Source organism: Sceloporus occidentalis, unplaced genomic scaffold (assembly GCF_023333645.1).
Source record: "Sceloporus occidentalis isolate IW3139 unplaced genomic scaffold, rSceOcc1.0.p SCAF_3, whole genome shotgun sequence".
Classification (NCBI taxonomy): Eukaryota; Metazoa; Chordata; class Lepidosauria; order Squamata; family Phrynosomatidae; genus Sceloporus; species Sceloporus occidentalis.
Genome location: NW_028316983.1, coordinates 141055417 through 141072883, shown reverse-complemented (window position 1 = coordinate 141072883; position 17467 = coordinate 141055417). Strand labels below are relative to the sequence as shown.

The following is a 17467-nucleotide window of genomic DNA, read 5'->3' as shown; positions in this document are numbered from 1 at the left end:
CCACAACCTTTTCTTCTTTAGTTATAAAATACTATGCAATAAATATGCCGCCAAAACAGTTGCAATAAACCATAATATAAGAAACTATTCTGTTTGAAACAAAGCAGAACAGTTTCTATGAAAGGGAGCTTCTTTTTATTATTATTGGAGCTTTTGTTAAGCACATAACTCCAAACGGCCTATGAGAGCATTAGGAACAGATCATGTCATGTGCCTCCATGCCTCTTCACATACTGACATTTCCTGAATCTCCCCTCATCTTCTACCTTTCAGTACAACCTAGCCTGTGAAAGGGTTTTGGACAGAATGGACAGCCTGAACATTTTTGTGGCATTTTAGTTGGTTCTCATAAAGGTAATACGAATTGTGGATTTTGTTTTCCCTCTCTTCACAGACCAATAATTTACCTTTCCCCTTCATCTTGTTTGTAATCGTGGACAAATATCTACAATAGAACAGGTCCGTGGTCTCGCATACCATCCTGCACCATACCATGGGTTAAATCCACAGTAGTGTGTATCCAAGTTCTGTTCATGCTGGAGGAGGTGAACTTCATGGTTCTTCCTTCCCCCTGTCCTTGTGAGATACTATTCTGGAGAGCTGAGGGACCATTTGGAACAGCATGAAAGGCATTGCAGAAGCCAACAGAGAGAAGAGCAAATTGTCAAAGACTGTTTCCACAGCCTTCATCCCCAACAGCAGGAAACTTCCACTGTATCCTGATACCTTCCATGAACTTGAGTCCTTCTGATCACAGAGTAGCTGTGCTCAATCTATCCCAATGTGTCAGATAGTATATGGGCACTTGTATATTTTCAGTGATCTATTTAGTAAGTGAAGAGACTAAATGAAATACCAAACCATTTCATACAGTGGAGTGTACTCATGTGCACGCTAATACTCCTTGTCACATATAGGATTTCTGGACTGGTGAATATAATAGGATAAATAAGTATGGTTGAGATTCAAGTACTAGTAGAAATTAGTTCTCTATGCTCATGAACACCGTGGCGTTGAGTTTCGCAACCAGAAAATCCCAAGGTAAAACTCCAAATTGCTTCTGAACAGACAAAGTGCACCAAGAATTTCAAAAGTTATTTGCCATACTTGCAAAAGGGGGTGCTATTTATGGTCAGTAAATATTAAGAGAATAGCCCAACTTTTAAGTTCACTTAGGCACTTGTATCTAAGGTTTCAAGATTGTTGTTGCTGCATTTCTTCATGTCATTTCCAGTTTATGAAAACCCTAAGGTAAATTTATTACTGGGTTTTCTAGGGCTGAGAATGTGTGACCCACGGAAGGTTACGCAGTGAATTTCCATGGCCAAGCGGGGAATCAACCCTGATCTCCAGAGTTGTAGTCCAATGCTCAAACCACTACACCATGCTGGCTCCATAAGGTTTCAAGATTACAGCATCTAATATTGCTTATTAGCAAAATCTAAGAATGAAGGCCAGCTTGGTAGCTTTAACTGCCCGGTTGGAAAAAAAAAACTTTTTATGTTTCCTTATAAAAGTTACATCAGCTACTAATTCATGATAAAATATACCATATTATTAAGGTAAATAAAATTTCTCCTTCCAATGGGCAATACCTGAAGTGTTCCAATTCTTTTAGTTACACAACATATTTAAGAAGCAACAGTGCCCCAGACACCTTGTAACTGCATCTTGAATAATCCCTACAAATCCATTAACCATGGAAACAATGAGACAGATCAATCTTACCAGAGGCCTGTACTTCATTGACATACTGTAGGAGATCTTGCCCTTGGTGAATGACATCAAAAGTCAGGTTATTCATGGTTAGGGCCTTGTCTGCATGGTGCTGAAGCCTTTGCTCAGCTATCGTGAGATCCTCAGTGTCAAAATCATTCATCTGCTGAGAGAGTTCATCATTCCAGGATTCAAGATCTGAAATGATCTAAAGGAAAGGAATTAAAAACAGAAGGGAAAAAAATCACCTTTCAGGATGTATGGTGAAATACAGCACAAGATATCAACTCAAAATGCCTTTCATAAGGCTGTTTGGTAAGAAGAACTCATACATTCTTCAAAGGACCATGAGCAAACCTACTAAAGAATCATCATCAGGCCCTGTTGATAACACCTATGCAGTTGCAGTGAATGAGTGTCTGAGGACAGGAGGCAATCAACTTGAGAAGACTAACCATCAGAAGGGATTCTCCTATGGAATAATGAACTGTTTTAAGTAGCTGCACTATACGTGGAGTCAGTAGCTGCACTATTAGTGGGTATTGTAGCAGGCACAGAAAGACAAGACATCATGGAGAGTCACACACAAAGTAGGATGTTCAGTCACCGATCTTCCAAGGTAGTATTTTATAAGTACTGGCCTAAATCCAGTAGTTAGTTTCTGCTAGACTAACCTTTAGTCTCTTCTAGAGCAGATCCACTGGATCAATTGAATTTATACAAGAGCATTGATATGCCAAGCTCTTATTGATTTAGCATGTTTATCCTAGTTGAAAATAACAACTGGATTTCAGCCAATACATGTTACATGCACAGGAAGAAGGTAGAATTCAGCATTCTGAATGAGATTAGAGGGTCATTTAGGGACTGCTTAGACTTGTTAGGCCCTGGTGGACAAGAGCAATTTTATTTGAAGAGGCAGGTTTGGTTTGAACGAGGACCAATGCATTAGCATTACAAATACAAAGGAAAAGCTGAGAGAACACCAACAAGTTATCTCAGGCTATTTTAAGGAGCTTGGTTCAAATGAACATGGGTGATACTCAGAGATAATGGCTCCATCATCTCAGGATAAAAATAGGACAGCAAGCAGCCAAATGAAAACCCAGAAGAATCTGACATAAAGGAAGTCATATTCACTCCCTCATTGAATCTGTTCAGGAGCTCAAACTGAAAGGACTCCAGTGTGGAAGAGGCTAACACATGAATTTGTATTTTTAACAGATAGCATCCAAACCAAAGCCTTGAGACAAACTCTAGACTTGAGCCAAGAGTGGATAAGCACCAGTGATATGAGTGGCAGAGGAGCAGGTTTAATGGTTGCAAAACTGAGGTTTTCAAATGGATTTTATGGGATGAAGTAGATATATATATAGTTGCTGATAGTCTATTCCAAGTACAAAGCTCTATTCAGAGGTTCAAACTGGTTCTACCAGTTTGCCCAAGCAGTCATAAAGTTCATGTACTTATAATTTAAGGCAATAAACATATATCAGTGTTACCTGGGGCTTTCCAAAACTAAAATATACAGAATATCAAAAGTGCTGCAGCCTTTAATATATTGATAAAGGATATGAGCATACAGGCAAGAAAGAAAGAAAGAAAGAAGAAAAAAGAGGCAGACACATCAACACTAAAACTTTTGTCTGTTTCACCGCAAACTCAACAGATATTCACTCATTCACACAGCATCCTTGTGATACAGGTAGGGCACCTCTGTAAATTCAGCTGATGTGACAGCAAAATAGACTGAAATTTCCTAGGGTCAGAAGTGTCTGCATTAGCACTAAGATTACAATCCTAAAGTATCCAGCTCTGTCTACCTCTGTGGAGGATTAAAGGAAACCAGATCCATCAAGGGAAAAGCTAACAGCTTCATCATACTTTTGCTCTTCAAGTGAAACTTCCATTTTTGATCCAGTACACCCCTCTGGTGGGAAAGGAAAGGTGCAACAAAACCATTAGTGTATGAATTGTAGACTTACATCAATGGCATCTCTTTCAAATATTCGCAACTGTAAGAAAAGTTCCAGCTTTATCTTGCGCTCCTGGAACAGCTCCTCCATCTGTGATTGGGCCTCATCTAGCTGCTGAAGGACTGTCTCAATATGATTGATGGAGCTGTTGTGGGGAGTCTTATTACTCGAGATGGCGGAATCTCTATTGGCAAACAGAGGGGGAAACTCAGTTAGGAAAAGCGAATGTGAATGGGAGAATATTCACAGATACAGTAGGCCCTACTGTCCACATCCCGAAGGAGCAAATAAAATGTTTTTATGGCAGTAGTTTGTGCCCTCACAGAACCTCATCCACAGCCCTCATCTTCTGGGGAGACTGCACCAGAGTGAGCCAATCAAAAACATTTTGCTTACCAAGGCAAGGGACAAGATCCATCAACACCCCCATGGAAGTCAATTGGTCAATGAATTTGCATCAACATGGCAAGATGTCCTGCACCCCATATGAGGGTAGCAGACTAGTTTAGGGAATGCAGAACAGGCTACAAAGCACACACAGCTCTTTCTTCCAACAGATGAGAATGTGTGAAGTGCTTCAGCTGCAGTACCCCACCCCAAAGCATCTATTACCTATGGTAGTTGCCTCACTCTGTCTAAAATCAGGACTTGCAGAAGCTGTATTTTGGCCTACAGCTCCCAGAATCCCCCAGTCAGAATTGTAGCCCCCCCCCCCCCAATGTAAAATTTCCAAGCTTTGGCTAATGGTAGTGTTGATCAGAGGACCACTTAGCTCTCTTTACAACACACCAGTGAGCAATGAGGAGTAGAGGGAGAAAAACAAAGCATAAAGGCAACAGGACCATAGTATGTATGTATGTATGTATGTATGTATATATATATATATATATGTGTGTGTGTGTGTGTGTGGTGTGAACTACACGCTAAGGAAGGAAAGGGAGAGACCTTGACATGGAGCAGTTCCCTTAAGGCAAAGCCTTACCTCAGCTGCTGTATCAGATCTTCGCCTTCCTTGATGACATTCACTGTCACTTGCAGAGTGGTTTGCTGCTGCTGGCCAAACCTTTTGATCAGCTCCTGCACAGCCTCCACGGACTCTGCGTAAACATCATCCAAAAGCTCCTTCTGCAGCTCTTCTAGCCATGTCCAGAGCTGTGGGAGTTTTTAAAAAGGAAAGAAAGAAAAGAAAAGGGACCATTATTAAGGCCAAAGTTAAACTGCTTAAGAAAACTGCCTTGTGAAGCCAGGGATTTCTTCTGGCATTTGTAGTATTTTGTACAGCCATCCTGAGTGTCTGCAAACAATGATGGAGTATAAATTGAATGAATGAATGAATGAATGAATGATTATATAATTATTTTAAAGAAAAGTGTTATGATGGTTATATAATTATAATATATTAAGTAATCATATGCACCTCAAAAGTGTGGCAGAGATTTCTTCAGAGACTCAGGTATTACATGCAACTATACTACCACCATACAGGCATACTTCAGTTAACTAAGCTCATGACAGTGAAGCTGCTGAACTCCCTCTTTCTTCCTCATCCTCTGTCTATCTGGTAGCTTTTTAGCAGCATCAGCAATGGAAGAATGGCAAAGGACAGCTAGAGGAAAAGACTTTCAATGCTGGGTTGCAGCAGTGTGCAGTAAACAGTGCAATAAAGAGTGTGATTCTTCACAAGCAGATCCTATTATAGCCACCTGTGCCTGCTTACAATGGGTAAACAGCAGTTGTATCCCAAATCACCTAGTGAGCATATGTGAACAGCAAAACAAAGAGAAAAGGGGGACAACATTCAAGTCTTCCTCATCAGTTACCCCAATATGTCAGAGAAGCACAGATCTACAAGTTTAGCCACAAAATGAAAATCATAAACAAAAGGTGGATGCTGGTGGGGGAAAAAGCCACCCGTGTGTATTTTGTCTGTGCTATGCTCACTCAGTGAGTCTGCAGTGGACCTAAGACTAGCAATGGAGACCTTCTGCTCACAGCTGATTTAACAAAATATCTACGTGTGTCACTAAGAAAGTCTCTGTTCATATCTCATGTCAGCATGAATTCATTAGGCAGCTTTAGGCAAATCCTTGTCAGCAATGATTTGTCCCACATATAATGTGGGGAGCATAATCTTTAATCTGAAAAAACAAACAAACCAAAAACCTGAGAATGGCTGATTATAAGTTAGAGAATATGACTAGGTTCGGATTCAGGAGGTCACCTTTATGTCTAGGTATAGTAGTTATTGTTGTATCGTAGTTTATGAGTTATATATATTAGCTGTATTTATTGTTATCTGTGTTTGTTATGTGTATGGTGTTTAGTTTATTAGCTGTTGTTTATTTTTTGTTTGCTGTTATTATATGTAAATGTCAATGTCTATGATTATGTATATATGTATGCAACTTTTATTACTTTAATAAAATCTTTAATTAAAAAAAATGTGGGGAGCATAAACCAGACCTACTTTATTGCACTATTTGTAGGGATTCACTGTGATGAGACAAGTTGGCTCAATGGAGCCTCCATATTTCAAAGCAATACACAAGCTCAACACAAGCTGGGCGAAGATAACAACAAAGGAAGGATAACTATGGCGGGATACAGACGGGCAGGGGAAGACGTCTTGGAGGTGTATTCTGCTGAATACGGAGCCTCCAGACCGCCCACCCCAAGGGCGTGGCTCAGGAGATGGGGCTTCCACATGGGGGGCAGTGAAGACGCCTCACCTGGGGCCGTTTCTGACCCGCAGTTTCCAAACCGCCGCCTCGGAGGATGCTGCAAAGAGAGAGGCAGCTTCCTCACGGGCGGCCAAAAACGGGGCTTTTTTTTCCCTTTGCTGGCTGGCGGATGCGCAGCTGCAGCGCTAAGCAGCGGCGGCAGAAAGCCTATGTGCACATTTAAAGTGCCCAAGCCCCTTTAAAACTTTTCCCCCTGCTCTGCCCAAGAACAATGGTGGTCTCCTGCCAGCTGGTGATCAGCTGGTGTTGGCATCCTCTTGCACTTTGCCAGTGTCACCAGCATCATGGATGCCTCCTCTCCTTTGGTCCCCGGGCTCCTGCTGAATCTGCAATGCACAGCCACAGTTGTCGCCGCTGCCACCGCTGTCCCCCTGCCATCCCCCATCACCTCCCTTGTATATATGTAAATATTTACAGTTTTAGCAGTTTTTATTGTTAGGTGAAAATGGCACAGGAATGTGTGTAGGGGCTCACTTTAAAGTCCAAACTTTCCAAGCAGCGCATGCGTACATGTTGCTCTAGGGTTAGGGTTAGGGTTAGGGTTAGGAGTCTTAAAATGCGCTGCAGCTGTGCTGCAGCTTCCACACCTGCATGGCAGCTGACGCTGCAATTAAAGCCTGACTGCAAACTGCGCATGTTCCAGGACCCCGACTCATTATGCGACGCAGCAGACACGGAGCTTTTAAATGGGCAACTTAAATTAGCGGCGTAGCAATTCTGGCGTACCGGTGCAGCAGCTTACAGACGGAGCTGCGCATCAAACGGAAAAGAAGCGGAGAAAAGCAGCACCTTTTTAATGCCGCTTCTTCCCGCTTGGGGCGTGCGGGGGGCGTGTTCATGGCGGCATTCAGGTAAGGCCCGTCTGAAGGCTCTACCTTCATGACGTCATGAATACACCCCTTTTTGCCCATCTGTATCCCGCCTATACCTTACTATGAGCTTTACAGAAGTATCCAACTAGTCACCATGCAAAAAGGCTGCTTGGATTATATGGGCCTTCTGACCTTTTTACTAAGGCAGTGGGTGCAAGACTCTTTGAACTTTTTGAAACACTATGCATATCTTTATCATGGCTGCTGTTCATCAGGAACAACTCTAAACTCTAAGCTGTGAATATGTTAACACTACTAAATGTGATGTCAAATCACAGTGACTTCTTGTGCCATTTTATCATGACAGGACTTGGGATTATGGGTGTTGGAGTACCAATTATTTTGAGGGTGTGGGGGTTGCCTCCTTGCTGAAACAGAGTATTACAACTATTACCTCAGCATTCTGAGTATGTGTGCACAGATTTTTGTTGCTGCTTTCTGTTTGGCACTGCACTGAGAAAAGCATATTTAAATATAGCTTCAAAAGAGCAAATGTGTTGTTTGTGTTGAATTATTAAGCAGGTATTTAGAAGCTTTTTGGGGTCATAAACACATTATTTTTGGTGGCGTTTAGGTCATTTTTTCCTCTTCAGTACTGGCAATACATTAAGAAAGAAGACACATATGCTCATGGGAGGAATGATTCTAGCATTTGGCAAAGACAGACCTCACCAGTCATCCCTCGGCAAGGATAGCATTGAAACCCTCCTCTGCCTACAGTAGTCAGCAATGAACACGCAAATGTGAGTGAACCCCAACTGTTAGCAACATTTTGCAGCCCTCTGCAAACTTCCATCATTTCTACCACCTTTTTACTAGTGATGCCAGGAATTGAAACATCTTACAAAATCTCAGCACTTGTTCTTCCCTGAGGATACTCTCTGTGCAAGACCAAAGCAGCAATGTGGGAAACTGCTGTCACCTAGCAGATCACATATGGCTTGCTGGATCAGACCAAACTATTGAAAGTACAGTGGTGCCCCGGGTTACGAAATTAATTCGTTCCGGGGCGCCGTTCGTAACCCGAAAAGCCTTCGCAAGCCGAATCGCCATAGGCGCTAATGGGGAAAAGCCGCGATTCCGTGTGAAATCGCGGAGAAAAGCACCAAAAGTTTTTTCGTAACCCGAAAAAACTTTCGCAACCTGGAACAATAATTTCCTATGGGTTTTTTTCGTATCCTGAAAATTTCGTAACCTGGGTATTTCGTATCCCGAGGTACCACTGTATAGCCTTTTCCAGATGGGGTGCATCCAGGTATTTTCAGTCACAGTGACATTCTGGTCCCTCCCCATTACTTTCTGGGCAGTTTTTTAGTTGTTCATGGTTGGGGCCCATAACGTCAACTTACCACTAAACTACATCCCTCAAAATAACAACAACAACAACAACAATAATAATTTATATTTCCCGCTTCTCCCAAGGATCGAAGTGGGATTACATCATTAAAAATACAATACTAATACAGATACAAACTGTCAAATACTAATACTGAATTACAACATTCCTATTAGTTCCTTAAAATATCTAATCATCAAGTAATCCTATAATCATCATCGGGGGTGGAGCATTTATCATGGTCTTATACAGAGTCAGGTGGGTACGTCCGCTGGAAGAGATCTGTTTTAAGTGCCTTCTTAAAGGCATCTAAGGTGGTAATAAGATGGATCTCTTCCGGGAGACTGTTCCACAGTTTAGGGGCTGTGGCTGTAAATGCTCTATGGGAAGTTGTTATTAACCTGGTGTTATAGTATTCCTTTAAATTCTTCCCGGATGTTCTGAGTGTGTGGGGCAGATTATGTAGGGAGAGGCATTCCCGCAAGTAACTCGGGCCCAAATTGCTTCTTTTAAACTGACTTTAAAAAACTCTCAAGACTTTAGGGGAGTTCTGGTAAGTGGGAGGAAGGCTATAAGAATTTTCTCCTAATACAAATGAACGAAAGTTGGTAAGGATGACCTACAATCACAATATAAATAAAGCAGTTTGACTTTAACTGCTAAGACTCTGCCCAACAAAATCCTGGAATTTCTAGTCTGGTGATAGCCCAGGCTGAATACCTCAACAAACTACAGATCCCAGGATTCCACATGATAGCGCCGATTCATTGTCATTGACTGGCTCACTCTTTATTAATGAACCTCAGCCTTTTAGGAAGACTCTTAGGATGTCAGCATGTCCTGCAGCAAAGGATTTTGTATTTTATTTGCATTGCGTGTGAAATTTTACTCTTATGCCTACTCTGAACAATGAACACATACTCTCCCCCCCACACACACCACCACCACATAAACACACCAGCTCTCACTTACATATAGTGAGACATGCAAATGATAAATTTCCATATCTTTCTGCAGTAACATCCCCTTCCTAAGATTGCAAAACTTAAATCTCTTGGAAAATGCTTATCAGTCTTCCACCAGCACCTGGACAGAATTCTGTTCTTCTAATCTTGTCTGGCCCATTGCAAATAAAAAGAGGGGAAAATTTATCCTGAGGTCCAAGGAAGTAGCCAGCATTACGGTCTCAAAAATACAAGAAATCTGAAACAACTATTTGGACATTAATTTCAAAAGCCACAAAGGAGTGTGATTTGTTAAGCACAATGGGAAACTGTTCAGACATGACCCCTCTTGGAGCATACTTGAAATCTGCATTCTCCCATTTCCACAAAGAGGCCAACAACATTGATTTCTTCCTTGCACTTGGCCCGGCTACACAAACACCTGGTCGTACTTTCGTTCCAATATTACCCCATCAGAGGAAAGGGAATCATTTACATGCACATTTGTATGGCCGAGAGTCAGAAAGTTATGAGCATAGACATATGCAGACATTAGTCAAACGCTTTTTGAACAACAGCAAACAAAAACACTAACTTTGCATGACTCAGTGACTGGTGACAAGCCACACTCTGGAAATGGCCTAAGGTCATTAATTCTTGCATTGCGATTTCTAGCTAAGCAACTGTTGCTGTAAACAGATGCATTGCTCCCCTCTTCCCCTTTTTCAACTGTGAAAATGACTCTCTTGGCCCTCTCTTAACCACAGGCACAAGGGAGAGTCAGAGGTCTTCCAGAATGCTCAGTACATGATCCAATTGAGCACCAAAGTTAATTTCCATCTCCCTCCTTTGGGGATGAGAGGACTTGGTTACCATTAACACTCAAAGAAACATTGCTTCGCCTCAAGCCAAGAACACAGGTCGGCAATACCTTGTTTTAATTTGGCTGTTCCAATGCGGTCAAACCCACATAATTTCACAGCAGACTATGACCAACATGCAAGGTCACTGCAAGTAAATCAATGCAAACATATCCTTCAACCAATCAGAAAGTTGCTAAGTTCTATCTTCTTCAATGGCTCAACAAGTTGAAATCACTGTTCTGCCAATAGCCTTTTATGGTACAGGACCATCAAAGGCCAAAGTTACCAGTGAAAATACAACTATTCAGTATTTTAATGTGTTTTAAAAACATTCAAAGCAGTTCATATACATCAGTTCTAACATATGCACACCGTATGGACACCACATGGACACCGACAGGCTGCTTTTTCAATATATCACAAGTAGGGTTGGCCCAAGACATTCTGCTGCCTGAGGCAGAGCAGCAAATGGTGCTCTCCCCTCACTTGAATGCAAATATCTGCTTATCTTCTACTTCTCCCAGTCCTTGCTCTGAAAAAAGCCCAGGGAAATATCCAGTAGGAAAACAATAATCATATTATTGTTGTGTGCCTTCGAGGTATTCCCGGCTTATGGTGACCCTATCACAGTGTTTTCCTGGCAAGTTTCTTCAGAGGGGGTTTGTCATTGCCATCCTCTGAGGTTGAGAGAATGTGACTTGCTTATGTTCACCTAGTGGGTTTCATAGTCCAATGCTCAAACCATTACAACACACCACTAGTAGGAAATAAAAGCCAAGCCCAGACTAGAAGCCTTGCAGGGGAAAGGAGGCAAAGAGGGATGGATGGAGGGAGGGAAGAACAGAAATAGGTGTGGAAGGATGGAAGGGAGGGAGGAGGGAGGAAGGAGGACGTATCACATTGTCCTTCCTTCCTCCCCCTACAAGGCTTCTGCCCTGGGTTTGGCTTTGGGAGAGAAGGTTGGAGCCCTGGTGGCCACAGGGATTCACCATAGGGGCTCTGCTCCCAAGTCCCTGTACCAGTACTGACTCCCTGCAACTGATGGGGCTCCAGCCTCTGCCCCCAAAGCTAAGTCCAGGGCATAAGCCTCACACGGGGAAGAAGGAGGTAAGGAAGGAAGGAGGGAGGGGCTTGTCTCATTTTCCCCAGTGGCAGCGCAGATGTATGCAAGCGCTGCCACTGGGGGTCAATGGGATTTGAGCATTGTGGATTTTGGTATCCGTGGGAGGATCTGGAACGGATCCCCTGCAGATACCGAGGGATGACTGTATCTACTTGTACATTTTTTTAAGGGAGAAAGCATCTACTTTGTCTTTAACCACTGCTTGTTTGTGTTCCTCTTATTTATGCTTTTAGATAGCTGTAGTTTTAAGTTTATGATCCCCTGTAAGTTTAGGTATTTGTTAACTGAAATTTTAATAATGTGCTTTTATGTAAGATTGTTTGCTGCACTGAAGAGTGGGATAAAAAATCAATAAATGAAATATTCTCATCCTTTCATGTGCACAAATTAGGTGTGAATTAAGCCTAATATAAATAAGCTGCAAGAGGATACAAAGGATGTACATGCCACGTGAAAGCCAGCTAGACCAAAGGGATGGGTGGCTTCCTTTCTTTAAAAATATTAACTGTGCTTTTTTAAAAAAACTTTCTTTGTATTATTTGCTTTATTAAACAAAATTCAGTCTGAGGAACTCTATATAAACTCAGATGCACACCCACTGTGAACTATGGGTGGTCCACATTCAGAAACAATAGACCACTGAACACTAGCTGCTCAGTGGCAAATATGTCTACTTGCTAAGTGTCACATCTGACTAACACGGTTGTCAGCAGAGGCCAGTATCCCGTTGAGTAGTGTTGCTAGTGGAAATTGCTTCCATTGACATAAGAGGGAGAAATACCAATCTGTCTTATATCCCCCACCTCATGTACCCTATGGAGCAGTTGTTCATCACCACCACCGAGTGCTACAGAGTGCTACCAGAAGAATATAGTGGGTGGATGAAAAATTTCCCCATGCTACTGTGAACATAGCACATGATCTGCATCAGAATTCTGGACTACATAGTTCTGTTTGAATTTAGCACAGCAATTCCTAGATAAAGATATTATTATATTTGCTCATGTCTGAATTCTGTTCTAATGGTTGTACACAGCTTCTTTGCTAATTTATATATGTTACCCCAAATTCCACCTTTTCTTCTCAACCATCCAAAAGCTGAAGCACATGAACAGAGGCACTTTGACCATGTTTATTTATTTAAAGATTTTATGTTTCATTTTTCAACATTAAAACTCCCATAATAGTTCACAAATAGTAAGAGGGAGAACATACCTTCTGCTTGTAATCTAAAAGACAATGCACCAAGGGTGGGGAAAGGAACAGGGAGAGAGAAGGAAAGGCACAAACCCAAACACTAGTTCTTAATGTCACAAGATTAAGGAAAGCAAATCTACCTTCTTAAGCAATTTCAACTTAAAAAACCCAAACACACATCCACACCACCTGAAATCTTCCTCACTTCTTAACTAGAGAAAGAGAGGGCAGTATCACCCAGTAGCATCACTAGGGCAGTACGAGGGATGTGGACTGCACTGGGTGACACCACTGAAGGAGGGTAACACCTGGTGAGTGCCCCCCACATCCCTGCCATGCACAGCAAAGAGGGAGAGGGCCTAGCACCTGCCCCACGTGGATTTACTCTAGCTTTATGCGGGGCACGGAGTTGGGAGCGAGCTCTTTTGGCTCTTCCCCAAAGCCCTGCCCCCACACCAGGTGACACCTTGTTACAGGATGCCACTGGTATCACCTTGCACTTTTTTGTCTCATAGCCCTGTATACCAAATTAAACAGAATATTTCCTACTTCAGAAATAGCTGAGCTCCCTACTACGCGGAACCTGCTATTCACAAATAACTGGAAGTTATTTATCATTTAGACCTCACTTTCTGGTACACACAATTCTTATGGTGCTATCTTGAAATAAAAGCAATTCTGATTCAGAGCCAAATTTGCTATTTGTATGTTAAATCAATAGGAGGGTGAGAACATGACAGACAGGAAGTTGCTACATAATGAAGTAACAAAAAGTAGTTTTAAAGTGAAAAGGGGAAACATTTTAATTTTTAATATGACCTAACTTGCTATTCAGCACGAGTATAAGCACTGATTTTGTTCTGGGGAAAAGAATGAAATTTTTCTTCCTCTTTTCCTGTTCCTCCTCTTACATGTTTTAATAGAAGAAAACTTCGAAATAACATCTCTTTCCTGAAAACAGCAGCATTCAAACTATTCATAAAGTGACAAAACTAAAGTTTGGTTTCTCCACAATTTGCATGCTCAGACACTTGGGCAAAAACATCATGAGGCAGCTTCTACTTAAGTACTAAGTTGAAAGCTTTAGAAATTGGCAAAACTGCATGAATAATAAGTAACAATATGTCTCTGTCTTTGGGACACTGCTGTCCATATTTATGTGCAGAAAATGTAATCTGTCCCATATGTAACTACATTCTTATGTCAGTAACCTCATGATTAGCAATACTGAAAAACAATTTAACTGAGAAATCTGGAAATACAAACCAAGGTTTTCATTAAATATTCATCTCATAGATGATGACTCTTAGAGAAGGACACACACACTCTCTCTCTACAAATTTAATGCCATTGAAAATTAAGTTAACTGTTATAGCTTCCACCTCCTACAAACTCTAGCAACTGTAGTTTGTAGCTAATCACACTCTCTCAGGCTTAGAACTAACACATTACGAGCAAAGATGTTACTTATAACATGTTGCTTTAAAAAATGGTTCCAACACCAAAAAGAACTGTAGCTCCTCTACCCTCACCAATTTCTAAATTTCTTTTTTTCTGAGATAAAAATGCAAGCTACATGGGACCCACCCAGCTGCTCTTCAAGAACAATAGTGTTCTGGGGAGATTCCTGGGAAGTACTAATAGCCTTGGTTTTTGTTTTGTTTTTTTAAAAAAAGCAAATGGCATATTCATTGTCCTTGCATGTTGTTTCTGGGGCAAAGTTTAAAGTAACATATCCAATCTTTTCACTCTTCCAGAGTTCTTGGATCAGCAAATATGACTTAGGCATGGGATGAGCATCAGCACCTGGTATCTTGGGGCAGCTGCTATAACCTCAGTACCCTGGTAGGGGTCATTGCTGATCTCTGTCTTAGGCCATTCCTTTTTCCTCACAATGTTCTTGTCCTAACATCACCCTGGGGTATGGCAGGGAATTAAAAGGGTGGTTACAGCCTGCCAGGTAGCATAGCTTGAAGCACTGCCATCACAACCCATCTGAGGATAGGGCCCAAGAGAGGCCACTTCGCCAGTGCCCACTCAAACCTGGAGCTGGACCTCTTTAAATTAAACTGAAAGTGAGCTAAAGAGCTAGTTAACAGGTAACTCCCAAGAGCTATTCTTGTTTTTTATTCTTTGTGGTTTACTTGTTACTTACCTCTTTAACATGGGTATGAAAAGACACAGACATGTCCAGGAGGATCTTGCGTTGCTCTACACGCCGTACAAAATCTTGGATCCGGTCTTCCAGTTGATGAGCTGCTTGATAAATCTCTTCAGGATCACACTCTCCTGTCTGAGCAAGCTGTTCAGCTGCTTCTAGCAATTTGTCTGCATTGGTATATGTGTTCTGTGGGGGAAAGTAGGAGGGAGGAAAATCACTGCAAAAGGATTTATCTGCAGGGGCTTAAATTTTACCACTGGTGCACAAGACACCAACAGGAGAACATTTTCACAGCATGCATGGAAGTTTGTCATTTTATCTAACATTCACATAGCTAACTTGGTTCATTCCTTCTCCTAATTTCTTGCAGTCTTATACACCATCTGGCACAGTAGCTTAATTCATAACATTTATAATTACTGTCATCATTATTTGTCAAACTTTTGTTTGGTACCAATGTATTAGGTAAGGTGCAGGGGACCAAAGGGAGTCTAAGTCTGAATTTGGCTTTCTCAGGTATGTATTCAGTGTTCTGAATTCTGTTACAGAGGTTACTGTGTTCCAATAAAATTGGTATTTTATTAGCATAAATAAGAAAGAAAGAAAAAAGAAAAATGAAATATACCAATTTAATCCTCTTGTTTGCTCTTCCTACCTAGCCTGTTTCTGGGTCTTCCTTCCCTTCCCAGTACAATACCATGAGAGCGGTGTTCCAGATGTTAGGAGCCCTGAGACAATATTATTTCCTAGGGGCTTAACATCTGGTGACATAACATAGGTGCCTGGTGAGAATGGTATGTCCTAGGGCTGCTGCAAGACTGTCAAAGCAACAATGGAAATGTTGGGGTGGTAAGGGAAGAGAGACCTCTCTGCACAGCAACATTTGGGAAAATGGTTAGCTGGAAAATATTATCTGGCTTCAAACTAAATCAGAAATTATCTTGGAAGAGAATGCAGGACATGTGTAATGACTGCCTTTTACTGGAATCAAGAACTGCAAGCTGCTGAGATTCATATTTCGAACCAAGCAATTCTACATTTAAGCAACATCACTACTGGGAGGCCTCTTTTTAGTTACATTTGATTTTTTTTTTAATTCTATGTGCTATAGCCAAATTGATGTTGGTCAAAATTCCAGACCATTCTGTTTTTAAACAAGATTCTTAATAGTGTCGTTTTAGATACTAAGTACCAACCATCTAAGCAGATGCCAAGGATATTTCCTACCTGTGCCACTTCCTCAAAGTCCTCATGGCGTTTCTGCAGTGCTCTTGCTCGATGTAAGGACTTCCCAACCCCTGTGTGTTTGCTAAGGAAAGCTTCTCCATGGTTTTCAATCCAGTCCAGCACCTGCAAGGAAAGATCAGCAAGAAATAATCCCAACTGTATGCTTCTAATGCATTTCAAATGGTTTCTCCCAGTGCTGCAGGGTGAATCATATTTTATTACATATAAACTTTTCAATTTATTTTGAGTTCTTCTCCACAATATCTTGAAAAGGATCATGAGTACTTTCAGCAAAATCAAAAGAATGACCAAATAAAAATTCAAAAAAGCCTATCAATTATAAAAATATTAATTTCACATTAATCCTGGCTGAAGTCCAACCAGAGCTACCCCTACCATTAGGCTGAGTAAGACATTTGCCTCAAGTAACAGATGTACAAGCAGGAGTGACAGTCCTCCAGTTGCTCCTCTTCTGCTCCCTATCCTTTCCATTCCCTTGGAAGATTGTGTTGTGTTATGTACCCAATAAACTGGCCAGATACCCTCAGGAGTGGTTGAGAACCCAGGCCCGCTGCCTGTGCTGAAGCAAGGTTCAGTTGTAATGACAGTCACCTTCTGTATATGGAATGGAAAGGGGACACCATCTTATATTTTGCCTCAGGCAGCAAAATATATTGGGCCAACCCTGACTGCATAAAAATTAGCCATCACATGGAAGCCTCGTTCATCTGCTCTCTTGGCATTGATGGTTTTCACAAAGCCAGCTGAGGATCACACAGACTTGTGACAACTCCCTATGCCAAACTCAGCACTGACACAAAGAAAGTTCCCCAGCAAACATGGTGAGTTATAAACAATAACATCTGACCACAAGGAGACTGCTAATGACAATGGAGTAGTTTAATGTGGCAGCTGCTTCATATGCACAAGACCTCACACTGTGAAGTCTCCAAAGCAGGGAGATGGTTTTTAAAGGGTTCAGAAGCCAAGCAGGCCAAATGTCTCCTATGGGTCTGGGTGGTACTTGAGTGTTTTGCAAACGTAAGAACCACCCTGTGGAATCAGAGCAAAACTCCACCTAGCACAGCAATCTCTATCTCTATCTCTCTTACACACACAGACACACAGCAGCCAGCCAGATACTTTGGGAACTGTAATAAAGTAGGGCAGGAAAGCAATGGCACTCAGCCAACACACGCCCCACCCATGCAAAGAAACTAGTCTTCAGAGCTAATCTGCTCTGAAACAATTACATTCCACTTCTGTATCATGGTGAACTGCCATTAGAAGATCTATTCTCCAGAGTTATGT

At 41.6% G+C, this 17467-nt stretch overlaps 1 protein-coding gene across 2 annotated transcripts in view; it reads right to left on the bottom strand.

Moving 5' to 3' along the window:
* The window catches only part of TRIO (trio Rho guanine nucleotide exchange factor), a 289861-nt gene that overhangs the window by 134043 nt on the left and 138351 nt on the right, over positions 1-17467 (bottom strand). For both annotated transcript variants that reach the window (XM_089516462.1, XM_089516461.1), the window contains exons 10-14: positions 16157-16279; positions 14924-15115; positions 4675-4844; positions 3702-3876; positions 1729-1924 (exon numbers count right to left, since the gene is read on the bottom strand). In XM_089516462.1, the coding sequence (XP_089372588.1) occupies positions 1729-1924; positions 3702-3876; positions 4675-4844; positions 14924-15115; positions 16157-16279 (856 nt within the window). The remainder of the gene's footprint in view (positions 1-1728; positions 1925-3701; positions 3877-4674; positions 4845-14923; positions 15116-16156; positions 16280-17467) is intronic.